This window comes from Dipteris shenzhenensis, chromosome 5 (assembly GCF_047967505.1).
Source record: "Dipteris shenzhenensis isolate YYH24624 ecotype China chromosome 5, Dip_SZ_1.0, whole genome shotgun sequence".
Taxonomy (NCBI): domain Eukaryota; kingdom Viridiplantae; phylum Streptophyta; class Polypodiopsida; order Gleicheniales; family Dipteridaceae; genus Dipteris; species Dipteris shenzhenensis.
The window spans coordinates 48,724,400-48,752,227 of NC_141600.1; the positions used below are offsets into that span (position 1 = coordinate 48,724,400).

General features: G+C 44.3%; 1 protein-coding gene across 6 annotated transcripts in view; it reads right to left on the minus strand.

Annotated features, from left to right (window-relative positions):
- LOC147902126 (uncharacterized) overlaps positions 1-27,828 on the minus strand; it is an 89,105-nt gene that overhangs the window by 47,768 nt on the left and 13,509 nt on the right. For 2 of the 6 annotated variants that reach the window (XM_087375229.1, XM_087375227.1), the window contains exons 2-5: positions 14,171-14,418; positions 13,746-13,939; positions 1,277-1,359; positions 795-1,058 (exon numbers count right to left, since the gene is read on the minus strand). In XM_087375229.1, coding sequence (XP_087231355.1) covers positions 795-1,058; positions 1,277-1,359; positions 13,746-13,939; positions 14,171-14,418 — 789 coding nt within the window. Of the gene's footprint in view, positions 1-794; positions 1,059-1,170; positions 1,360-13,745; positions 13,940-14,170; positions 14,419-27,828 lie in introns of all 6 variants that reach the window. The other 4 variants (XM_087375228.1, XM_087375233.1, XM_087375231.1 and 1 more) reach the window with 4 other exon arrangements.

The following is a 27,828-nucleotide window of genomic DNA, read 5'->3' on the forward strand; positions in this document are numbered from 1 at the left end:
GTGATCCTTCACTCGGCCATTGTGCAGTTTCAATGTCGCGTCCCTCCCCCTCTGGTGAACAACGTGCAAGTGGTGGGGCAAGGTGTGTATATGAGATCTAGAGTAGGCTGGTGTGGAACATCATAAAGATGGTGTGCATACGTGTGCCAGACTCTCGTGTCAGTGAGGGGTGATGGGGACCTACGCTGAAGGAATCTCCGCCAAAAATCCCTAGAGTTGCTGCTGTACAAGATGTGCAGCAGCTCCTCCTCATTTGGTGACATCTAGTTTCAAATCGGAGTTGTCGGCGATAAGCCTTGCACTCCGCATCGTACCAATTGTTGCAGGGTACAGAGCCAAGAGGTGGTGGTCTAGTGGACCGTGTGGTGTGGGGAAAGATTTGGAGGGCAGCCTCGTGGAGTGTGCGACTAATCAGGGCAGCACGGTCCTCTATGAGTGGTATGTGATCGATGTAGGTTAGGTGTCCAGAGTAGGCCGGTGAGAGGTTGTAATCAAAGTGTATGTCGTGGTAGGTGTCGTGCTTCCTATGTGGTGTGTGTGGTGTGGCTAAGCGTAGGGTGGCGATAGTGAAGAATAGAGGGCATGAATGAGAGTACTCTTTAAAATATTCACTGCCTTAACCATAATTATATAAAAGCTTTCCCATTGCCAACATATGACAAAGTTGTTTCTACTTGGGTTATGAAATTTAAAGATGAAAGCTTTTAAAATATAACCATTCACATAAGATAAGCCAACATGCATTTAAAAATATCTTTTGTGTATAAAGCCACTAAAGCTTATATAGCAATTACCATCTCCTATGAGTAGAACATGCCCATCAACATCACTCCATTTGTGCAAAGGTAGCCTATCCATTATTTTTCGCTCGAATATGAGTTCCTCATTGGTTGCCTCAATGGCTTTTTTCAGCTGATCCCACCCTTCAAGGCCTTCCAGTTGCTGTAAAGCCCTGGCTTTCGACCCAAGGTTCCCAAGGCCTCCCTGCCCTTTGAGTAAGTTCCTAGCCATCATCCCATTCTCATCCAGTTTCCTAACAATCCAAAGAGTAAAGTCGCCTTCATGTGAAGAATCAAACAAACGGTTAGATTGACAAAATATGAGAAAATTAAAGAAAGAAAGCAGCAAATGCTATTTCTGGATTAAAACATTCACAGGTCTGACATGCACCTGACCAAATCCAATTAAAGAAATGGCATCTCCACTCTAAATGGAATTTCACATTGATGCAAACTCTCTTAAAGTCAAAGGTTTTGAAGAGGGTAAAAGAACTTGCCTGCGTTGCACAAGAAAAATCTTGTCTGAGCATTATGCTCAAAGCGTAGATAAATCTCACCCCGCTCAACACCTTTTATAAGCCTATTATACAAATTAAATATCAAATTCAAACTAAACCAACATGTTCTTGAAGCCTTAGATAATATCAGCACTAAGTGACATAAGATTTCAAAATACAATGTGCAACAAAATTTTCATTGAATGAAGTATACATTGTTTCACCATCTTCAGGGAACATAAGCATACTTGTGACTTCCCTGCAAAAGGTATATCTGCACTTGTATCTCACACACACACACACATATTTTTTCGGGGGTGAAATCCATTTGTCAGTATATTACAAAGAACAGTCCCAAAAGGGACAACCAGCTACCAACATTAGAAGATGTCGTTATATGACAAGAAGGCAAGAAAATCTAGATCCCACGAATGTAGACAATCATTAAATGATTATCGTAGACATGCTCAAAAGAACTGATAGTTAGCCAGAGATGGATCACCAAGATCCGATGATAGTGGCCCTTCCATAGGGTCCAAAGTGCCCAATAGTGAACCCAATAAACAGGAGATCATAGCCCTGCCTCTTAGGCTGAAAACCAAACAGCCAGAAATTCCTGCCAAAGGAAGCATTGGGGAAATGAGTCTAAAGACATTGCTGTAGAAGAAACAAGAAATCATGAGACTTTGGGCAATGCCTAAACAGATGATGCATAGACTCCCGTATAGACAGACATCATCGACAAGTGGTAGGAGCAATACAACGACGAGCTAAAATCTGTCCAAAAGAAAGAACCACAAGCATAACCCGCCATAAGAACTTTTGCTGAAGAGGGAGTTTGGAAGCCCAAATGTGCTGCAATCTTTTCCGCCACCTCTGAGAGGTGTGTATCATAGATTGGCATGAAGTGAAACCCATGGGGAAGGCAGCAAAACCTATACAAAGATCCAACCATAATTTCATCTATAATAGTAACGCACACCAAACATGATCATCCGATTGAAGAACCCAGTCTTTTAGACGGTCAAGAATCTCAAGACAAGATACTGGCCGAAAATCATATGTGATAATAAATACCTATAATGATGTCCCACAACATACTGTCCAACTGCTACAGGAAAAGAGATGACCATGCTAGCTGAGTCAAGCACATCATACACATGGAAGAGACTTGGAAGAAATAAAATAAGAGCGGCAAGGTTCCTGTGAAGCCAAGGAGGTGCAATGTCTTTGACCAGTGAAGACTCTCAACACACAAAGAGTTACTTGCTAGAGTGTCCCTACCATTCCATTTAAGATGGGAGAGTATGTGCTTCCAATCAATAATCAAACGGGAGACAAAAGGGCATCCCTTCACTCTGCCTTTAATGTGACCTAGAAGAAAGTCCCATTGAGTGGACTGCCAGTGACCAAAAGCTGGAGAAGACAAGTGCATAATCAAATGTTGCATCATGAAAATCCATGGCTAATCACCTTGCATAAATTGCAGCATTATTTTTCCCTTGTGAGTTAGAATATGCAAGTGAATATTAAGGATATTCAGTCCACCATGCATTTTAGACGTGCAAAGGTGATTCACAAAAAGCAGCCTAAGAGCTTTCTGACAGAAGCGTGACCTCCAAAAAAGTTCCATGATAATAGGACATAAATTGGAGATGTCTTGCTTGGCAAACATCATCAAAGGTAAATAAAATTGGATATAAGCAACCAAATCGATTGAGCTATGCTGTAGCAAGCGTGCAAAGGCCAAATTGCCAGTTTTCAATATTCCAATTTCTTCTTAAGTATGTCAAGCACCCAGTCCATTTGCTGACGACGAGTAACCGTTCACCCTAAAGGATAGCCAAGATGCCGTACCAAGGTGGGGTAAAACAATGTCCCTGGGCCATAATAAACAATGCTAAGCCTTCTCATGGGAGGCAGAAGTTTAGATTTCTAAAAATTGACATCCAACCCAGCAGCCAGACCATATACCGATAAAGAACACATGCGACAAGAAAAAGGAATCGTCATCATTAGCCTACGCAAGCAAGGTTCTGCTGCCATGTATCTCCAGAACATGCAAGGCACCTACCAAATGATCCATGTATTGTAGCATGGGATGAGTAGCTATGGCATAGAACAATGCACTGAGAAGAATATCACCTGCCAGAATGCCAGCAGCAGCTTCACTATTTTGATATAACCAATAAATAAGATGCTGCATTTTTTTCCCCCAAACCCTAGAACTTGCATGTTTTGTGAGATAAAATCCCATTGTACTATGCCACACACACACACACACACACACACACACACACATTTAGTTATTTTTGGGTGAAAACTTTGAATGCTTTATACAAGGTAGTTATCCCAAAGCTAGGAAGCTGAGAAAGTACATCAAGAGAAAATTTTCGTATAGGCCAAATATACATCATAGTCTATGTAGTGAGTTTGCGGACAATCAAAGAGTGATTGCTGCAAAGAACAACGAAAGAAAACAAAAGTAGAAAAAATAGGATCACCAAAGACCCCATGGTTTCTATCTTTCCAGAGAGTCCAGAGTGCCCGATAGCGAACCCAGAGAAAGAACAACTCAAAATCCGGCCGTTCAGGATATATCCCAAAAAGCCAGAAAAGCTTTCCAAAAGAAGCTTGAGGTAATCTCAGTCACAATCTCTGCTGAAGGATGCCCAAGAAGTCCCGTGTCTCGGGGCAATGCAAAAAAAAAAGAGACACAGGCTCCCTCGGAGCCAAACACCTACAACAAATAGCCGGAGCAATACGTCTGCATGATAGAAGCTGTCCAAACGGAAAAACCCCCAACAGAACACGTCATAAAAAAGACCTATTGTCGAAGGGAGACCTTGGAGTGCCAAATCTGTTTCAATCTTTTCCTCCACCATTTTGAATGGACGATGCAAAGACCAAATTTGATTAGCCCTATTTGATGCCCAAGGTGGAGACAACATAACTTTATATAAAGAGGATACTATAATATGAGACAGCTTCAAAGGACAAATGGACGTGTGCTGGAAGAAGAGTCCAATCCTGAAGCCTGTCTTGAAGTTCTAAAGGAGGTACTAGCTCAAAAGGCTAAAGCATCCGAGTAATGGCTTGCCATACAGGACGATAGTGCATTCCTAGATCATATTTTCCAGCAGCCAAAGGAAAGGATAGAAGAGTGCCATCATCATGAATGACATCTGCCACAGAGGAGATCTCTTTTGAATTAAGAAAATATAAGCGTCTGGGCTCCTGTAAAGCCAACGGTGGAGAAAAACCCCATGACCAGTGGATGCTCTCAGCTCTCAAAGAGTTACCCTGCAAAAAGTCACGGCCATGCCAAGCCAAATGCGAGAGAATATGTTTCCAATCCAAAAACATTTGAGAAACGAGAGGGCAACCTTTAACCTTGCCTTCAATACTGCCCAACAAAAAATCCCACTGAGTAGGTTGCCAATAGCCAAAAGCAGGAGTAATAATTTGAAGAAGCAGGACGTGCATCATAGCAGCCCAAGGACGAGCACCATGTAGGATCTGTAGCATCATTTTGCCTTTATGAGCCAGAATGTGCACATGAATATTAAGAATATTCAACCCCCCATGCAATTTTGGTGAACATAATTGTTGTACTGGAAGCAAGCACAAGCTTTTCCAGCCATGCTTTGAACGCCAGAAAATTTCCATGATGATGGACATAAAGGATGTAAGATCTCTTTTGTAACTTCCAATATTTCAACTTTTTCTTTAATTTGACAAGAACCCAATCAATCTGTTGACGACGGGTAATTGTCCAACCCAGAGGATAACCAAGATGGCGTACCGGTTGAGTGGGCGGGATAATTTTCCCTGGCCATACTAGGCTATGCCAATTTTTAGAATACAAAGGCAACAAGCGAGATTTCTAACAATTGACATGAAGGCCAGCATCCAACCCATACAGTGAGAAAGCCTGCATAAGCGAAGAAAGATCCCTCTCAGTATTTCGTGGCACACAAAAAGAATCATCTGCATTGACACGACCCCATCACTCCTGAAACCTCTAATCTGCAAGCAAACACAAGAACACACGAACGTGAGGAATCTGAGCAGGCACCACCCAATCATGACATCTACAGGATGCAATCCCGAATCAAAAGATGTTCCCTCCAAGCCACGAGCTGAGCTACTAGCACGAACTCCCAACCAGATCCTAACCAGCCTGGTGTCCCATACCACCCGGTGACACCATGAAGCCTCGGATCTGTTGCTGGGCCTTGGGCTACGCTAAGATGCATGCGCGCGTCCACGACTCAATCGAGGATTAGACCTAGCACCTGGGAACGAGACTTGCTCAACTGAACCTCTGGGCCATATAGACTCGGGCCCCAAGCGCCAAAAATAGCGAAGACCTCTAGCTGGTTCGTACCCTTGACACTCAACCCTAGAATCAAGCCTGCCTAGCCCTAAGCCACCCCAAGCTACCTAAGCTAGTCTTGTGTACCCAGTACACATCAGATACCAATCCGTGCACATGACATACTTCCCGACTATATACCAAGATGTCATCAAAGAACACGACAACGAATTTGCCCATAAAATCTCGGAACAAATCGTTCATCATTTGCTGGAAGGTGGTAGGAGCATTGGTCAAACCAAAAGGTAATATGAGAAACTCGTAGTGGCCATACCTAGTTCAGAATGCGGTTCTTTCTATGTGTTTAGCATAGATACGGAACTGGTGATAACTCGTACGCAAATCAATTTTAGTGAAATACTTCGCTCCGGCCAAACGGTCTATCAAATCATCGGAATGAGGAAGAGGGTAGCGATTCTTAATTGTCACTTTATTCAATCGTTTATAATCTATACACATTCTCCACGAATTATCTTTCTTCTTTCTTAAGAGGATAGGTGCTCCCCAAGGTGATTTACTTGGGCGTATATAGCCCATATTCAAAATGGAATACTAATAGGTTGAGCCCTAGGTACTAAATCTATGCGATGGTCTACTGCCCGTTCTGGACGTAAACCTTCCGATAGTTGAGCACGGAATACATCCATGAAATCATCCAACAACGTTCTCAATTCTCAGTGTTCAAACACGCTTAAATCATTTTTGTTATTAACAGAGACAACAAATGAAGAAAGCGGAATCAAAACACACTGATACACATCATAATGAGAAGTGTTTATTATATTCCGAAGCTGCATCGCAAATACAATAGGTTCCTGAGAAGAGGGAATATTATCACACTGAATACAAAATTGGGTGTCCTTATCCAAAAAAGAGAGTGTATGCATCCAATCCGAATATCGTGGGTTTTAAACCACTCTATTCCGATTAACAAGTCCACATGTTCCAAGTACATGACATAGCGCGTAAGAGCAGCTGTGTAGTCTTGAATCTCGATAGAAGTGCAACCAAGTGTCAACCACCTCCTTGGTACGAGACTTCTGATCTCCGGGAAAAGGATCTAGAGTGATATTCGGACCTAACACTGAACTCAAGGCATCCACATGCGTGAGCGCCTGAACAGTGCTAGTCAAAAGTGAGAGTGAAGTCTGAATCCCTTGGAGTTGTTGTGTCAACCCCGTTTGATTCGTATTAACTCGCTCGAACTTTTCATCGAGAGCAGTGGTGAATTCACTAAAGGCAGTCTTCGTAATCAAATCATCGTAGAGGCCCTCGTCATCATCGGCATGGTAGTTCATATCCTAATCACCCATAGCGAGCCCGGGGTCTACAGAATCAGCCATGAAGAGAGTGGAGTAAGGGAAGCTCTGAAGGCCAAAGCGAAGAGAAAGGGAATCGTGAGGAAAGGAGTAGACAGCAGTGGAGACGAAATCCCAGAACACGCAGCAAGAAACGAGCTGCCAGGAGATTGCGTCAAGAGGGAGAAACGATGAAGCAAAGGGGTAGCAGGCTGACGAACTGGAAGGCGATGAGAGGGGGGCTGTTCCGTACTGAGAACTGCAGCGAACCAACCTAGGCTGACAGGTTCTACTCAGAGATGGCGGATGAATAGCTAGCTGCGCACACTCATGGACTGCGAGCTGGAGCGTGAGAAATGGCCACTTGAGACAAGAGTGCCATAATCCAAGCTTATAGTAGCCTGCACACCTAAAAAGCACACCCCTACTTTTAGTAGGGCCTTTGCTTTTATTAGCTTTCCCAGCCGAATTGCGTCCAAACCAGTCCCAATAGACTGGCATCTGTTGTGCACCACTTCCCTCTTCCACCATCAACATCCGGTCCCTAGTACTCATCCCGAAGGATGCACGCAGCCTTCCATCCCGTCCAACAGAGATTCCTACCTCAGGAGTTGGCTCTGATACCAACTGGCACGACCCCAGCACTCCTGAAACCTCTGATCTACAAGCAAACACAAGAACACACCAACGTGGGGAATCTGCGCAGGCTGCTTACCACCCAACCATGAAATCTACGGGATGCGATCCCGAATCAGGAGATGTCCCCTCCGAGCCACGAGCTGAGCTACTGGCATGAACTCCCAACCAGATCCTAACCAGCCTAGTGTCCCATACCACCCAGTGGCATCGTGAAGCCTAGGATCTGCTGCTGGGCCTTGGGCTACGCTAAGATGCAGGCGTGCGTCCACGACTCAATCCAAGATCAAACCTAGCACCTGGGAACGAGACTTGCTCCCATCGGCTCCCTGAGAACTGAACCTCTGGGGTCCTTATATAGACTCGGGCCCCAAGCACCAAAATAGCGAAGACCTCTAGCTGGTTCGTACCCTTGCCACTGTCATCCTGCTTCAACATGTATCCACTTGCTTTGGTACTATTTCTTTTTGTTTTTCAATAGTATGCTTATTAAGAAATGAAATGTTTTCCTACTGTTTAGTTACAGACAATGGGGACTAGATCTAGCATTTGAGGGTGGACCCCCTTGCTTGGAGTTATGGGCATTAGTGACCCACAAGAGTGATGGCCTCTCTTTGAGAGGGACATCTGGAAACCACACCCCACCTGAGTACCCAAACATGGGACCAATTAAATGCACAGATTGCATACTGACCTAGGAACCATTCAAGAGAATGTTCCCTGAGCTTTGGGTGTGGGCCTGGCAGCATGCCAAGAGTAATGAAGATACAAGATAAGACGACAAACAAATGAGCTCAGTATGGCTCAATTATGACCTTAGAGTACGTCAATAGATAGTCCAAGCTATTAGGAAGTCGTGGGTTCGATCAGAATTGAATTCTAACAACTTTGAAATTTTAGGGTTTTTGGCTATTGATGACAAGACTCCATACGAAGCTTATTATGGTAAGAAGCCCATCATATCTCATCTAAGGGTTTTCGATTCTAAAGCATTTGTGCATGTACATAAACATGAGAGGACAAAGCTAGATCCCCATAGTCGAAGCTGTATCTTTGTGGAATATAGCAAAGAGTCCAAGGCCTATCATGTATTTGACCCGCACAAGAAGAAGATCCTTATCAGCAGGGATGTGATCTTTGAAAAGACCGAGCCACAGCCTATAAAAGAGGTTCCAGAACTTCCAGCATTACCCCCACCCAAAGTCACCATCCGAGAGGTGGAGCCAACTGAAGACCTTGAGGAGGAGGAGGAGGAGGAGCATGCCATTCCGGAGCCAATTCCCAACTCAACTCCATCAAAAGCACCTCCATCTGAGAAGAAGTTACCCCAATGGTATTTGAAGATGTTAGTGGACTCACGGGTCACGGACATTCCCAAGAGCAGTTCTAGAGTGCGGCGGTGTCAACAAAACATGAAGACTCCCCCCGTAAACTATGCTGAGTGACACGTGGCAGACTGCCACATGGAATCCGAGCTGGCAGGTCAGTCCACCTGTCCCACACATGTGGCAGCATGCATGGCAAGTGGCAGGGCATGCAGGCCAAGTGTCTGGCCCCAAATCTACCAGATTTGGGGCAGGTTTGTTGTGGGCTGTCCTCTTTGGGACTGCAGCCCACCAAAAATCTGGGACAAGTGTCCACCTTCCACTCTAAGCCTGGGGGGGGGGGGGGGCTGAGCCTATAAAAGAAGGCCTCTCCCCTTCATTCCCTACATGAAAAATTCGTCACTTTTCTTCTCTCTCCTTTTGGTTGACGCAACAGAACCTCTCCAGCTCCTTGGGTGCAGCCAGCTTCTCCCCAAGCCATTCTCTCACCTCAGCAGCACTTTCTCTCTCTACAGCAGCACATTCTCTCTCTATAGTTCCAGCTCTCCAGAAATCTGCCCCCTCTCAGCTCTTCTGGAACAGCAGCAGCATCCTCTCTCCTTCTCCTAGCCTGGAGCAGCCACAGCCCCTTTCTCTCTCCTGCTGCAGTCTTTCTCTCTCTACTGCAAAATTTCTCTCTCTACTGTTCCAGCACATTCCCCTGGCAGAAATCTGCCTTTCTATGCACCTCTGGAACAGCAGCAGCTCCTCTCTTACATCCCCTCCCTTGGGATCAGCATTGGCACTCTCTCTCTACAGCTATCACTCCATAAAAACTTTCTCTCTCTAGCCTACAGGCTGTTTTTTCTGAGCTGTTTTTCATTCCAGCCCCATTTCCACACTCTCCTCACCCAAGGTAGCTTCAGAGGCATCAAGGACTTCATCTACAAAAGGGTCAAGTCACGAAGGGAGTCTGTATTGTCAAGTTTATCTCATTTACAGCACTATTTCATGTTGTTTCTACTATCTTTCTAGAAACTAGTGCTTGCCTCTAATGTTGGATTAAGTGGTGATTGTTGCAGGCTTCTTCCTTGTGGATTGGGCAAGCCAAGAGTTGAAACCTGAGCTTGGAGTCCTCCTTTTTGTTGTCTACCTTGCACATATGCTCTTGTGTCTTGTATCTAGGTCCTAGGTTTTCACTGAGTTCATCAGTTTGGAAGGTGCATTGCACCTTAGTCTTGTATCTCCATACTTTCAAGAATAAAGTGAGTCTGGATAAGGGGGGGGGGCCGTCTTGGCCCCTCAATCATATTGCAATTTCCAATGATGTCACTTTGTGTTTAAGCTGTATAAATCTTAATTTTAGCTTAATTGCAATCTCTTAAGTTCAAGTATATGTGTTTGGCAACTCGCAATCATTTCATTCAAACGCCTCTACAAAATCCGTTGTCTGAATTGATAGAAAGCACCGAGTAGTTTACAGCCACTCAACCCGAGAATCAAGCCTGCCTAGCCCTAAGCCTCCCCAGGCTACCTGAGCTAGTCTTGTGTACCCAGTACACGTCAGATACCAATCTGTGCACATGACATGCATAACCTTGAGCAACCAAAGGGCGTTTTCTAGGAATGTGCAAACCATGTAACATGCCAATCGTCACCATATGATCAATATATTGAAGCATAGGATGCGGGGCTATAGCATATAGAATAGCACTAAGAGGACAGCCTTGACGAACTGAACAACGGATTGTCCAAGATTCAGAAATATCCCCCGACAAGAGGCATGCAGCTTTGCTATCTCACTGTAGAGCCAAAAGATGATATGCTGCAAATTTTGACCAAAACCCAAAGCTTGCATGGTCTGATCCAAGAGATTTCCATCTACCACATGATTTAACAGCATCACTTAAGTCTCTTTCAGTGAAAGGAGTTTCCAAGTCCAAAGCTTGTATTGGTGAGACAATGGGAGTGACATGCTGTAATAATTTCTGCCTTGCTGAAATAACCTCCTGTGATGGAGGATCTGCTTTCCCAAATTGAGCTGAAAAATGATGAACACAAGCTGCAGTAAGCTGTGTTTGAGAGGAAGTCCAAACACCATCAAAGAGAAGAGCCTTGCAAATACTTTGAGAGTGCGCCTTTAAAAAAGGCTTTGGATGAACATCCTTTGTCCAAAAAAGCCCTCTGACGTGCCCGTGTCTCCCATTTAGAGATTTTTCTATTGTCATTGCATTGCAGACAATGTTTAGCATGGCATAAAATCTGATTTTCTTTGAGAGTCAATATATGTGACAACATATTTACAAAATATGTACAACTAAGAACCAAAAGTATCAAGTCTGCATTTCAATCTCAAGATCCGGCCCCCAACCCTGAGAAGATACAAGTGTTTGTGGAGAAGACAAAAAACCATAATTTCCTCTTCAAGGAAGAGGGTGCGACTTGTTGTCACACAACAGCCTCCAATGTACAATATCATCTTGTTCTGTACTCTGGCTTGTTGCTCTTTAACCTCTGTGTATAAATCAGCTTTATTGACTTTGTTGCTAACATTTGCATTCATCTCCTACTTGATAGAACTTCCTTGAGTTGTGATCATTTCCTTCACTGTGGATACCAATTGAGATGTTCGTGGAGATGAAGTGCATTTGTGCAGCACGTCCTGAATAATTTCCTCCTTTCCTTTCCCTTCCATATCATTGTTTTTCCTTTCTAAAGCTGCAATTCTAAGCTTGAGCTCACTTATTTCTTGCTGCAAATAGTAAATATGCTCTTGCTGGTCAATCATACTAACCATTTTCTTGTGATGCAAGTACGTCTTTCCATATGGAGATGGCGTCTTTGAGAAGATGTACGGGGAAGGATATGAAGCTGCAATGTTAGAGTACTGGGCTTGCTTGGAGGGGTCGTCTTAGGAAACTCCATTGTTGGCCTGTGCAAGATTGAAAAAGCCCTTTGCTGAAGCTAGCCCTCAAAGCTGGGCCAAGCATTCAGCCCAGCTCAGAGTTGTGATCGATTCGGGAGTTGCTTGGAGCGGTGAACTGAACTGGCTGTACGCATGACGACCTAGCTGTACGGCGCTAACGAACTGACTGTACAGGGCTGATGAGCTAACTGTATGATCTATTGTTTGTGTGACTCCATGTGTGGGTCTTGGGCCTAAGTTGGTTTGCACTTGGCCTAGGAAGGAGAGAGAGAGAGAAAGAAAGAAAGAAAGATATATTAACGTCCACGGGAGACCTCGCGGGTCTATGGGACAAAAGAACACATACCAAAAACATCAACATCAGTTAGAGACTGAGAGTCTTTGGGGGAGTATATCATCTCAGCCCCAGTTTATTTAGATGCATAACTAGCTACTAATTTTATCATAGGAAAAAACGGCTTGAGCAACATCAGTTTAAGACTGAGAATCTTTGGGTTTAGATTTGAAATCACGGATCAAGGCTTGTCCATCCCTATATACTGTCCGTTTTCCATCTTTGCGTGCATCCTTCACTTTAGTAAGCTCAACATTCCTTTGTTTGAGCTGATTCGGGGTAAGCTCCTCAGATATCCATACCCGTGTGCCTTTCAATTTGTTTGTCTGTCGGAGAATCTTTACTCTACCTGCCCTCTCTGTGAACTCAACTTGTAGTTGTGTTCCCTTCTGAGAGATCCAGCCGATGTCGGTTTCATCCCATTCTATCTGTGGTATCTCCTTCTTGAGACTCGTGATCTTCTCTTCTACTGTGTATCCCTCCGTAAAATCATCTGCAGGACAGCCCATACAATCCTCTGGCAGCCCCTCTATACGCAATCTCTTCTTGTTTTTTGATATGGCTTCCTGCTCTTTTACCTCCGTATATAGATCTGCTTTGTTGATTTTGTTGTTGGCTAGAATAGCCATCTCTTTCTTGGCTGAGCTTACCTAAGTGGTGATCATCTCTTCAACCGTGGAGACAAGTATTGGCGCTACTGGAGATGTGTTGTATTTTTCCATAACCTCTGCAATAATTTCTTGATTGCCTTTGCTCTCCATCTCCTTCACCTTTCTTCCAAGAGCTGCAACCATAAGCCTGAACTCTCTCACTTCTTTCTGTAGAAAGTATATTTGCTCTTGTGGATCAGACCCAATCCTTCGCTTGTAGTGCAATGCATAGGGTTTGGGTGTCAATGTGGAGGCTGCAACGTCAGAATAGGAGGGCTTTCTAATCGGTATAGAGGCAAAAGTCTTCATCTTCGGGAGTTCCATAGTGGCCTGTGCAAACTTAGATGTGCCCTTTTGTTGACGCTAACCCCCAAGCTAAGCCAAAGGGCTCGAGGGAAAGGAAAAGGACTGTACGGGGGGGTACTATGGGAAGAGAGTGGCAGGTACGACGGGAGAGGCAAGTACGACGGACTGTACGGGACTGTACATGTCTGTACGGTAGATACCACGGGACTGTACGGAGAGGCTGACGGGGCTGTACGGAGAGGCTTACGACTGTACGGAGAGGCTGACGGGACTGTGCGGAGAGGCTTAAGGGGGTGTACGGAGAGGCTTACGGGACTGTATGGAGAGAGAGAGAGAGAGAGAGAGAGAGAGAGAGAGAGGGAAGAAACTGTGTTGCATCAATGCATACATTGACATCTAGCTTCCTTCCATGATCACCATTCATGAGCTTATGCTATGCATTTCAATGTTGTGTGATGCATGCTTTTGGGACAAGCTTTCCACCGGAAGTTGGTTTCATTCTTGAATTTAAAATGGTCTAAAAATTGAATTCTACAAGGTTGCGTATTACATAGACTTGTGGTCCCTGTGGAACATCAAATAATGAAACCAAGAATGCTCATTTCTAGGGGGGGAAATAATAAAGTGTAGTACTGACTCCTGGTTGGGATTGTACACTACAGCATTCCAATCCACCATGTCCAGGTATCTAGGTTCATCACCAATCATCTGCTTCCGAACAGCGGACCATATTCCATCTGCTCCAATAAGCAGCTTTGTGAATATTATCTTTAAATGACTGGAGGAGCTGGTTGTCCCATCGTCCACTTCAAAATATGCCTCTACGCCTCCCTAAATACCAAACATCAAATTAGGGATTCCCGGCTTAATAGCAATACCCCACCTACAATCTTTCAGGCTAAGAGGAAAACTTTACTACTGTGACAAATTTGCATTTTCCAAGTTAAAACCATCTCATACTAGTAGAACCTTCAACAATTAATTGAGAAATGAAGAAGTAATCAAGAGTATAGGTAGAAACATTTAATATCAGAGAAAGTATCTATGAAGATTTGAACTAACCTCTGATTTCTTGTAAAACAAAAGCTTATGTGAACCTTGAATCGTGTTTTGGTCCAAAAATCTGGCCAAAGTTTTTTGTACTAATTTCCAGCAAACATTGATATAAGAGCCTTCAGGATACTTCAAATTCCTGGTGGACACTACGTTCCCATCTCTGACAAAGTCAAGCCTCAAATCTGTTGTATATGTGCCATGGTCAGCAATGTCCTTACTCAAGCCAGAACGAATTCCTTCCAAAGCAGTAACACCTGGATAAGCACTTGGTTAATAGCAGCATCAGCATGTGCAGCAATTTCAATAATTACCTTATACTCTCAAGTTTATCCTTCTCCATAGAAATTTTGGCCACATAATCACCTAGATCATGGTCTTAATTCCATCTAAATCTACCACCATTACCCACCAGTAACACAGAACTGCTTACATCATCACTTACAATCACATAGCAACTTAGAACATGATTATGCCAACAAATTTATATTTCTTATTCTGCACTCATGATGCCTGTCAGCGCTCCATGTCAATTCTGTCTAAGTCAACATATCCTGCCAACTTCTTAGCCGGCACATATACCTTTGCTGCACACATTGAGGTTATATCACTGGTAAGAGGAGCGGTGGTACATAGATTGTTAAACAAGATTTACTGTGACAATCCTTAGATCATGCATGTGTAAAACTAAATAAGTTTGTATAAGTTGAGTTTCTGTAAGACAGCACGTATTTCCCTGTTAGCCACCATTAAGGAGAATTTCGTGTCATGCATCTCGTACAAATTCAAACCTTAGACCAATGTAATGACATATTTTGAATCACAAAATAATTATAGGTTTTCGTATTTTAATTTGGCCTCTTCTAGTAGGGAGAAACACTAACTCACTCTCTCTCCAGCTGAAGGTAAATCTGCCTTGGAATGGCCCTGGAAGTGGATGAGAAATGAGGCCCATGGAGGCTGCCTTATATAGGCCCCCAGGACCCCTAGAACTGGCCGACCAAGCCCTAGATCTCATCAAGCAGGCCCCTGGCCTGTCCCGACTTGGGTCAGGTCTGCTACATTCAACCGACTACCACGTGGCACTTGTGTGCGACTGCTTGGCACTTCTTGTGCACAGCTCTTAGTATCTCTTAGTGCTACCAACGTGGCTACCAGTGCAACCCTCGCCTAGTATGGCCTGTTAGGAAATGGAGTCAATTTGAGTGACTTCTAGTGTGTTTTATTGAGTCCTAGAATGAGTTCTAGACTATTTTATATCTAGGAGTGCCACATGTCATATTGGGAGTTATCCCACATACATTTGGTACTTAGAGTGTGTGTGTGCCTATCCTATAATGGCATTGTACTTTCACTTGTCAAATCAATCAAGCCTCAAGCCTCTTTGGTTATGTAAGTACTTTCCTTTGGTTGTTCATTTCTTCTAAGCATTTCATTTGCTTTCCATTTCCATTTCATTATGTTTGCTATCTAGCCTAGCCTAGCATGCCTCCTATCCAGTTCCATCATGTGGTATCAGAGCCTCCTTTCCCTTCTCCATGCTCAATCTAGAGGATAAGGGAAGCCCATAAATGGAAGCCATCCTCTCCTCTATGATTGAGCTCCCTTCTATTCCCTCCTTTCTCCCCATCTCTTCCTTCTTGGTGAGCCTTCCTTTTTCCTTTACCTCAGCCTCTCTTTGACTGAAATTTTTCTTTCTTCCTCAATGGGGAATTCCTCCCACACATGTCGGAGGATCTCCAATGCAAGCACCAATTCAAGAAATCTAGGTGGTTTTGGAGCAAGCATCACAAAGTCCATTGCATCTTTCTTTGAAAGAAAAAACAATCCATTGCTCATTCTTGACTTTGTGTAAATCATCATTGTATTGTTGTCTTTTTCAAATTCGCCTACTGCTGATCTACATCGATGTATGGCTGCTGCTCACGACTACTTTTGATGCTCACGCTGCCCTCGCCAACAGCCTCGAAATTCCTGCTAGCACCTTGCCTCTGATTCCACCAGATGTGGCTAATGCCGCTGCTATTCATGCTTCAATCAGCTTGTAAATGCTTCCCGTAATCTGCTGCCTATGCCTCAGATCTTCTGGCCCTTTTGCGCTCCAGCATGCTGCTGCTTCCGCCTCAGATTTCAGTCCTTTTCCGCTCCAGCTGCTCATTCTCTAACTGCTCCACCTGACGTTACATTCTTTCCACCTTGGAGCTGTTGCTTGCTGCACACCACAATGACTTCTCTTACTTCCGCCTCATTGCTCGTGGAAAAATTCAAAGGGGAGGGATTTCATACCTAGCAAATGAGGATGCAACTTCTTATGCGCAAAGGAGTCTAGGACATTGTTGAGGAAGACTATGAGGCCACGCTTGGTCAGCCACAACGCAAGATATGGAAGCAGCAAAATGCTAAGGCCATTGCTATCATTGGTCTTTCCTTGGCCGACTCACTTGTTCATCGTGTGGACTTCAAGAAAACTACTAAGGAGATTTGAGAGCGCCTCGAGAGCCTTTTCGGTAACAAAATAACAAACTCCAAAGTGTTTTTGAAATTACAATTTTACAAATTGCAAATGGAGGATAATGATGAGTTCTGTGATCATTTAGCCAAGTTGCAATCGCTTGTGCAACAACTATCCAATTTAAAATGTCCACCAGATGATGAGGACAAAATGGCGGTTCTCATGAAAAATGTGAAAGGGGTCTCTCGTTTTGAAAACACCCTTGAAGTTCTTCGCCTTGCAACGACTACCTTTGATGACATGGTGTCTTTTCTCCTTAAGAAGGATCACCGTAACAAGGACACAACTGCAATAAAAAGACTCGACGAAGACCAAGCACTTTTTTCGAAAGGCAAAAGCAAGTTCAAACCCTTCAAATGTACTTACTGCAAAAAGCTTGTCCATTTGAAAGATCGTTGCTTTCAAGAGCTGGCAAAGCAACAATCAAAGGAGCATGCCCACTTGGTGTAGGATGCCACCAATGAGGACGAAGAAAAAGACACTCCGGAACAAGCACTTACCGCTGAAATCCGCAATCTCTCTCTCCCTCTAGAGGTAGGCGAGGATGATGACTATATTTTTTGAGATTGATGTATTTGGATACTCTGCCCTGGATTGTTTCCCAAAAATGAATGAAATAATTATGTGTGTTGAATCAATAAAGGTTCTCTGCCTTGAATAGTCCTCCTACAATGATGTATTGCTTTTATGTCTATGGTTTGGGGCTCCATGTCCCTAATTAGTCCCTGGAGCTAGGAGGGGGATGTACTGTGGGAGCTATGTATTGGCTTTGATAGGGTCTCTAGGATGTTGGTGTATTCCCTAGACCTATGAGCTGGTCATGTGGCCATGCGAAGACATGAGCCTCTGAGCATGTTGAGTCTCAAGCCATGAGAGTGCTTGGATCAACCTATCAACACACTCAGACTTTAGCCTTTGAGTTACATAGGGTGCCAAATTAGTAGTCCTATCATTGTCATGTTATGTTCTTGGTTCCATTCCAGTAGTCCCTCACCTTTCCTCCATGGGGGGGTGTTAGGAAATGGAGTCAATTTGAGTGACTCTAGTGTGTTTGTTTGAGTCCTAGAGTGAATTCTAGACTAGTTTATATCTATGAGTGCCACGTGTCATATTGGGAGCTATCCCATATACAGTTTGTACTTAGAGTGTGTGTGTGTGCGCCTATCCTATAAAGGCATTGTACCTTCACTTGTCAAATCAATCAAGCCTCAAGCCTCTTTGGTTATGTAAGTGCTTTCCTTTGGTTGTTCATTTCTTTCTAAGAATTTCATTTGCTTTCCATTTCCATTTCATTATGTTTGCTATCTAGCCTAGCCTAGCATGCCTCCTATCTGGTTCCATCATGGCCACGGGCTATAGATGCCAGTGACATCCCCTTTGACTGAAATTAGAACTAGGTGGGTGAAAATTCCTCCTTGTATGTTGAAAGGAGGTGGGGATAAACTATGAAAAAATCCTCTTCAACCCATGGTGCCTTGTGAAAGCCTCTATAGGCCATCTTCTGGTGGTTCTAGTGATGCCCTATAGGCCATGGTATGTGCCTTGTAGGCATAAATGTAGGCACTTGTAGTGTTAGTGCCTTTTAGGCCACATAGGACACTTAGTCCTCTGTGACACCTAGGACACTTAGTCCTAGGTCTAGGTACAAGTACCTTGTACTTGTATTTTTCATTATCCTAGTTTTGACGTGACGGCGTTTCTCATTGACCTTTGTACTTTGTACCTTGTACGTGCTCCTTTCAGTCTCATTGACCCTTCAGTGGTATCAGAGCACTACTGGACCTGTTCCCCTGCCTCCGGATCTACATCGCTCACAGCTTTCAACAGCCGACGCTCCATCCGTATAATCCGTACGGATCACGTACAGATCCCGAGTCCTGCCGCCCAGCTACGTCGCTAGCTGTTTTGCCCGTCGCATCTTCTTCCGTACCTGCACCCGTACAAAGTACCCGTGTTGTCCAATAGGGCTTGCACAGCAGTTGTTCCGTACAGGTATACCTGCACATAGTACTTGTTCCGTATAGGTATACCTGCTTAAGTACACAGTTCCGTACAATAGTGCATACAGACGTATAGGTCTCCCATATAGATTCCGTACAAGTGTACTTGCACCGTACCTGCTCCATACAAGTTCATCTGCTCCGTACGTTCTTCCGTACGGTTTCACCTGCAGACCAGCCGTCAACAACTTGTACCTGCATTCCGTACACATGTACTTGCAGAACAGCTAACCGTACAGCTTGTACCTGCTCCGAGAGTTCTGTACGATTTCGCACATGCGAATCTACTACAAGTGGTATCTACAGACATTTGCAATTTGGGGCTTTTGCAGGACATTGGCAAATTTGGGGCTTTCAGTTCTTTTCACCTCCTTTGGTTGCAATTTCTTGCAAGAATATTGGAGTTTTGGGATTTGGTCTGCAATTTCTTGTTTAGATTGCAATACATTGGGTCAGATTGCAGGACAATAAGTCACATTTGCAGGACATTGAGTCAGATTTGCATACATTGGGTCACATTTGCAAAAATTTCAACAAAATTTGGGGCTTTTCTGCATTTGCCCTCTTTTTGGACTATTTGCCCTCAATAAATTTGGGGCTTTTACCAGATTTGCTATTTTTTGCAGTGGACATTGCCTGTCACAGTCACATTTGGGTCAGATCTGCATTTGCCCTTCGATTTGGGTCAGAAATTTGCAGATATTTGCTGTCATTTTTGGACAGCCAGCTTTTTGCAGTGATAGCCTTGAGGCTGTTGGGTTTTCAGGTCTTTTTTCAGGGTATCACATTTGCTATGGCTGGGAACAATCAAGATTTATTTGGAGTTCTTCGTGAAGATGATAAGTTGGATGGCACCAACTATCCGATGTGGTCTTATCTCATGAAACATATTCTTGTTGCAAAGCATTTGTGGAATATTGTTTCTAGGGCTGATCTGAGGCCAGCCAATGCTACAGTGGTTGCCTCTACTGCTGGTCCTTCTGCAGGGGGTACTCCTCCTGATGCCTCTTCCTCTAGCACTCCTGCTGCTGCTCTTCCAACTCAAGAACAGTCAAGATGGGATGCAAGAGATGCAAATGCACATTCATGCATTGCTTTATCATGCAAGAGAATCATTATTCCACACATCCGGTCTTGCAGGACAGCAAAGGATGCTTGGGATAAATTGGCTTCTCTCTATCAGATTCGCAATGAAGCTCGTGTTGCATATTTGAGAAGGCAATTACAGGAACTCAGTATGAATGAAGGTGAGTCAATGGATGCATACTTGACAAAGGTCAAGGACCTCATGGAACAGCTTGCCAACATTGATGAGGTGGTGCCAAATTCACAGCTTGTTAGTACCACATTGAATGGACTGCCAGATACATATCAAGGGTTTGCTACAACCCTTCGATTAGTGGCCATGGGTAATCCAGACCACTATTCTTTTGATCAGCTAGTTACTTTGCTTTTGCAGCAAGAGCAAAGTAGAGCTAATAGGCAAGCCATTATTCCTGATCATGCATTTGCTTCACAGCAAACAGGAAGAGGCAAGGCTTCCAAGCCTATGGGCAAGCCAAAATCTGCGCATAGCAGCTGCAATTCCTCCCATGCATCTAAAAATACAGCAGATAAGGCAAAGAACAAAAGATGCAACTATTGTCGCAAGCCTGGACATGACATTTCAGAATGTAGGAAGCGCATTGTTTCGCAAAAAAAGAAAGCAGGATTGACAGTTAATGCCTCACATGCTATTGAATCCCATGAACCAGCAGATGCTTCACATGCACATGCTCTTCAGGATGATTGGGCATGGGCTGTCCATTGCTCATTTGATCCCTCCAAAGCTGATGCACTCTTTACTGCTAATGATGCTCAGTCCTGGTACTTTGATAGTGGTGCTTCCAAGCATGTCACATCTTACAGACAGTTGTTCCATTCTTTAGCTGATGCACCTCGAGGGGGGACTGTTACATGTGCTAATAATGCTTCATATGCTGTAAAAGGAGTTAAAGATGTGCAGCTCACATCCATTTCAAGCCATCCTGTCACTCTGACAAATGTCCTTTTTGTGCCTGGCATTAAAGTCAACTTGATTTCAATTTCAGCAATTGCTACTTCAGGTTTCAGAGTAATTTTTAATGACTACAGATGTCTAGTTTATGATCTTCGTTATCACAACTATCTGCCTTTCTATCATTACAGATCACGGGAGTAGCACCTTTCGTTTCCACCCAGCCAATTCTGCCCAGACTTCAAGCAAGAGAGAGAGAGAGCTATATCGAAAATCACATAAATCCTCATTCTTCAATTCTCTCACAAGCCTGGACAGACCCCAAATCCCTAGATAGATCTAGATGCCACATGTCGTCCATATAGGGCCTTCCTAATGCAACATTTCACCCCTCTCTTGGGATGCATTTAATTCCTTGCCCCTAGGCACAATCTTTGCACTAGGCCCTTGGTCTCAGATCTATCTAGTCTGGTGCTATCAGCCCTCACCTAGGACCTTGACATTAATCCCTCCCGATCATTTACATAAAGCGCAAACACATATATTACAAAGATAGATCCTATAAGGGAAATGTCGACTGATTCTTCCGAGGTCATGCTACCTCGGCTAGAGCGTAACATTCCTTCCCTCTTCAGATATCAGCGTCCTCGATGATAAAGTCTGGGAACACTCTCCGCAACTGATATACGGACTCCCAGGTAGCTTCGGATAGAGGCTGACCATGCCATGCAACCAACACCGTGGGTATCTTCCGATTTCGTATTTGCATTGTTCCTGGGTCCAGGATTCTTGTTGGTTTGCGCCTTGCAATATCCTCTATCTCCTGAAACAAAACCACACCTTCGATTAGTGAGTCACCAGTATGTAAAAATTTCTTTAAACGTGAAACATGAAAAACCGGGTGCACCTTACACCCCTGTGGCAATTCTAACTTATAGGCTACACTGCCTATTCTCTTTAGAATTAACCACGGCCCACAGTATCGAGGTGATAACTTAGCACACTCTCCTGAAGTCAACGACTTCGAGTGCGAAGGAATTCTGAGGAAAACTTTTTCTCCTTCTTCAAATACTCTTATAGACCGATTTTCATCCGCATACACCTTGGCTCTATCCATAGCCTGACGGATATTAGCTCTCGCAAGTGCTAGCATCTCCCGCATCTGAACTACAAAGTTCGCGGCACTAGGCACTTTCTGAGGTACTCCAACTATAGTTGGATTAGCTGGTCTATAACCATAGTTCAGTTCAAACGGACTGAACCCAGTAGATGAATGTTTCCTATCATTGTAGGCAAACTCCAACAATGGCAACCACTTGTCCCATGTATGTTGCCTCAACGACACATATGCTCTCAGCATATCCTCTAAAGTCTGGTTGACTCTCTCCGTCTGACCATCCGTCTCAGGATGATCCCCACTACTCATTCCCAACTCAGTCCTTAGTGTCTCAAATACCGCTGTCCAAAAATGACCGGTAAACCTGACATCTCTGTCTGACACTATGGATCTGGGCAATCCATGCAGACGAAATATATGTCTAATAAACAAATCCGCTACTTGCGGGGCACTAATAGACTCTCTAGTCGGAATGAAGTGAGCCATCTTGGTTAGACGATCAACCACCACAAGGATAGAGTTATATCCTCCTTGTGTTGCAGGTAGCCCTACAATAAAGTCCATGGAAATGCTCTCCCACTTACTTAGTGGTATTTCCAAGGGTTGTAAAAGTCCGGGTGGCTTCACCCGCTCGGCCTTACTTACCTGACACGAGAAACATCGTGTCACATATTCATGAATATGCTTTTTCATCTTTGGCCAAAAGAAATCTCGCTTCACGAGATCATATGTCTTCTCGACTCCTGGATGTCCCGCACACGGGCTATCATGGCATTGTCAAATGACTCTCTGCCTGAGATCATTCTGACCAGGTGCTACAACCTTGCCATTTCTAACTAGCATACCATCCCTTATGGTATATCTTGCATAAGTTTGGCCTTTTCTGGATGCCAGGTCATCCTTTTCATTTTCCCCGGGTTTTAACACATGAGCTTTAGGCCACAAGTTCTGGACAAACTCGTCCACTTTTTGAGTTTCTCTTATCTCGGTCATTAGAGCACTCTCTAATACCGTGAAACTCAGGTTGTGCATAATGCGAGACAACGCATCAGCTATCTTATTGTCTTTTCCTCTTCGGTACCGAATCGTTAAATTAAACTCCTGCATGAGCTCTGCCCACCTAGCTTGGCGGCCCCTCAAGTCAGGCTGTTTACAGAAATGTTTCAGAGTATCATGATCCACATCCACATAAAACTCTGAACCATACAGATAATGCCTCCATGTTTTCAAAGCATGGATAACAGCATACAACTCTAATTCATGAGTTGGCCAATTCCTTTGAGAGAGAGAAAGCTTCTTGCTTTCAAAGGCTACTGGCCTTCCCTCTTGAAGGAGGACTGCTCCTACCGCAATGCCACTTGCATCGGTTTCTAGGAACAACGGTTTCTGGGGATCAACTATTTTTAACACCGGTCCTGAGACCACAGCTTGTTTTATGGTGTTAAAACTTTCTTGTTGATTCTGTCCCCAAATAAAAGGTACTTTATCTGAGGTCAGATCAGTCAATGGCGATACTATTCCGGAATATCCTTTGATATGCCTTCTATAAAACTGGACAAATCCCAAGAATGATCGCAACGCGGTCAGACTCTGAGGGATTGGCCAAGTTAGTATCGCAGCCACTTTCTTCGGATCCATTTCTACCCCCTGTGGAGTAATTATGAACCCTAGATACTCAAGCTTAACCATACACAGTATAGTTTTCTTTTTATTCACGTAAAGACTGACTTTCCTCAACGTACTGAACACTATCCTTAAGTGTTCACAATGCTCAGTAATACTTTTACTGAATATCAAGATATCGTCAATAAAGTGTACTACGAACTTTCCGATATACGGACGTAGTAAATCATTCATAAGCATGACGAAGGTCGCTGGAGCATTGGTAAGTCCGAAGGGCATTACCAAAAACTCATAATGACCAAACCTGCTTCTAAAAGCGGTTTTATGCACATCCTCGGCTCTAATCCGGATCTGATGATAGCCGCACTTAAGATCTATCTTGCTGAAAATCACGGCTCCATGTAATGCATCTAGCAAATCATCAATCCGAGCCATCGGATACCTGTGCTTAACAGTGATATTATTCAATGCTCTGTAATCTATACAGAGGCGAAACGTATCATCCTTTTTCCTCTTTAATATCACTGGTGAAGCAAAAGGTGAGAAACTCGGTTGAATCTGCCCCAACTTGAGGTATTCTTCCAGTTGCCTACGCACCTCTGCTTCTTCAGTAAAACTCATTCTATAAGGAGGTCTATTTACAGGTTCTGCCCCCGGGATTAGTTCAATCTTATGCTGAACATTCCGCTCTGGAGGTAACCCATAAGGTAGTTCATCCCTAAAACATTCAGAGAACTCCTCTGTTATAAGATTAGCCAGCTTGGCCATTTCACCACTTTGCGTAACATCAGTGCTAGTCGAAGAATCATTCATCGACTCTACCGATGCTGTGCAAAGGTATAAAAACTCTACTTCAGCCTTTCTGATTTCCATCACGGAAACCAACGGTCCCTGAGGTATATCTCTTTCACCTCGCAAGACATAAAGCACATCATTCATCTTGAATTGATATACGTGCTTTTTCCAATCAATGGCTGGATTCTTCCTAGAATGCCACGCCATTCCCAGGGCTATATCCGCATGAGCAAGCTTGGTTATTTCAAAATCAAGCTTCTCAGTATAGTCCTGAATCCGAAGCTCCAACTGGGTAACCCTTTGGTCCCATACTTCAGTTGAACTTCCATCAGCCATCCTGACTGTATACGCATAGTCAGATGGACTTGTCTTTAATTTCAGCCTCTTCACGAGCTTGGAGTTAATCACATTGTGAGTTGACGCTGAGTCAAACAACACAATGACATCATGACTGGCCACTTGCCCTTTCATTTTGATTAACTCCGTATCATTGAAGGCTGTATACCCCGTTGCTGCGGGCTTAGATAGGATGTTATCAAGTGCACTCGTCACTAACTTAGTAACAGACACACAGAACAAACAAGGTACTAACCTCTGAGAAGATCCCGCTAGCTGAATCTGCATCTCTTCCGCTCTGGGACTTCCCTGCATCTCCACGTCGCACTCTGAGATCACCATCTCAGCCATCCGACGATCTTTATTACGTGGACAATCTCTCCACTGATGAGGTTGAAGGCAACCAAAGCATAAGCCTTCTCTCCTCGCTTTTTCCCTTTGTTCCGGGTTCAAGGGAGACTTAGACCAAGCCCGGGCTGCCATTGGAGTTACTTTTCTCTTCACTCCAATGGTGGTACTTGGTTTAGGAGTTTCAGCCGGTCTCGCCTGCTTGGCTTGACCACTCGGCTGCGAACCACTCCCTCTACTAGCCCACTTCTTCTTAAACCCAGATTTCTTCGGATACCCATACTGGGTTCCGACCTGTGCAAACCCACTTGGCTTGCTGCCCTTGGCATCCTCGTAGTTCAAGGCTATAGCTATTGCATCATCTAGCGTGTTCGCGTACTTAGCCCGAACTTCCATTTTTATTCGGTCATTCAATCCAAATATGAAATCTTTCACTTGGATTGATTGAGGCAGGGGTTCGTCAACCTTCATTACACTCTCTCGAAACTTATCAGTGTATTCTGCCACTGATAAATTTCTCTGACGAAGGTTCCTATATTGATCCCAAGCTCGGGATGCCTCGTCAGGAGGTAAGAAGTGTTTCCTGAACTCTCTTTTAAACCCCTCCCAGGTAGTGGATGCTATGCCATCTTTTTGTTGTTTAATCCACCACCGATCCGCCGCCTCACTAAACATATGGGTGGCCTCGCGGATCTTTTTGATGTCATTTCTGATCTCACAAATGGCGAACGCCTCGTCCCATTTGTGTAACCAGGTCTCAATGACATCGGAGCTACGGTCGTTCATCCGACCAGAATACTTTTCCGGTCTGTAATTAGCAATATTCGGCACTTTAGCCTTCCTAGGCTCGACCGTATGAACACTAGACTCCAGTTCCATTATTGGAGCCTTTCCCTTCTCTTCTCGAGAAGGTCTGGCAGACATACTCTGTAGCACTCTCCTAAGTTCCGATTGCCCTGCGTTGGCTTGTAATTGCTGCGCTAACAACTGTTGCAAGGCATCTTCCAGCAATGCAATCCTGCCAGATAAAGTGTGAGCTACTGGGCGCGATCCCTGCTGGGTCGGCCGGACTCCTGATTCACCAGGGTCCCTCCTGGAAGCTCCTTCTTCTGCCTCCATTTGTTCAGTAGGTGTTTTGATTTGGGGTTCTTTTCTCTTTTCTTTTTTTTTTAATAAAACACCCCTAGAACACTGTAATCAAAAGCTGACACAATTCAGTGTACTAACACTCTGAACCTAATTCCCTATACTAGGGAATACCTGCAATCTGACATGCACACTAATTACGTATTTGACACAGGCATATATATTCAATCCCGCCTTTCCCTATACTAGGGAAATTTCTGCAAATAACTCAAGTATACAGGCATAGTCTCAAGCACAATCTGTCCTTGCTACAGCATCAAATTTTATGCATACTTGTCACTTTTCACGCAAACGGAGCATCAGCAAACCAAATCAGGAAAAAAAACATAGAACTGACAGAAGTGACAAAGAGCCTTCCTGGTCTATGAATTCTGATCGAAATTTGTCTGAAGGAACGAATCGAAGACTGGCACGGGTTGAGGTAGCCAGGTATCCCGAAGCCTGTGATACCAATCGTCAGCCACCACGCTCCTTTGCTCTTCAAAGATCACCACGCCTCCGTTAAACCCACGAAGGGTGTCGTAATATGTGTTTGCGCTCCACGCCTGCACTACGCGACCAGACGCCGTCACATATCCTCGGGTGTCCGTCGTCACGGCACCCCTCTGGTTCGTAGGCCTGTCAATTAGTTACAGGAACCCCAAGTCCCCTCGCAGGCCCTTCAACCCATTACGGGACTCCACGTCATCTCGCCCGTCATTGGTTCCGTGCACGACCAGTCTGCGTTCCTCTCACAAATCTCACCGAAGACCTCCACGTTCCTGCGCCACCTACGAATAGCAAATGTAACCAACTACCGTCCGTCGACGTAGTACCAACTAGCTTCGTTGAATCGCTGCTATCAGCTCGTTCGTTCGTCGACCAGCCAGCCAATACGTTTCTTTCTTCCGCTGACTAGCGTCGATTCGTCTCTCTCCTACCTTCCCAACCTTGGGCTCTGATACCAACTATCACAACTATCTGCCTTTCTATCATTACAGATCACGGGAGTAGCACCTTTCGTTTCCACCCAGCCAATTCTGCCCAGACTTCAAGCAAGAGAGAGAGAGAGCTATATCGAAAATCACATAAATCCTCATTCTTCAATTCTCTCACAAGCCTGGACAGACCCCAAATCCCTAGATAGATCTAGATGCCACATGTCGTCCATATAGGGCCTTCCTAATGCAACATTTCACCCCTCTCTTGGGATGCATTTAATTCCTTGCCCCTAGGCACAATCTTTGCACTAGGCCCTTGGTCTCAGATCTATCTAGTCTGGTGCTATCAGCCCTCACCTAGGACCTTGACATTAATCCCTCCCGATCATTTACATAAAGCGCAAACACATATATTACAAAGATAGATCCTATAAGGGAAATGTCGACTGATTCTTCCGAGGTCATGCTACCTCGGCTAGAGCGTAACATTCGTGATGACAATGCCATAGTTCTCACTGGCACTTTGCAAAAAGGGCTTTATCACCTTGATCATCATTCAGCTGCACTTTCTATTGAAGCATTGGCTATTTCAGATTCACAGCTTGCTGAAACTCATTTTTGGCATGAGAGAATGGGCCATCTCAATTATAGAGCTCTTGCAAAGCTACATTCATAGCACATGGCAAATGATGTACCTCAGACTCACACAGTTTCCAAACATGTGTGTGAGGGTTGTCTTTTGGGTAAGATGGATCGATTTCCTTTTCAAAAGAATTGTCCAAAACTCTCACAAAGGAAATTGCAGCTAGTACACAGTGATGTCTGTGGCCCAATGAGGACAAATGCCATTGGGGCGTATAAGTATTTCATGACT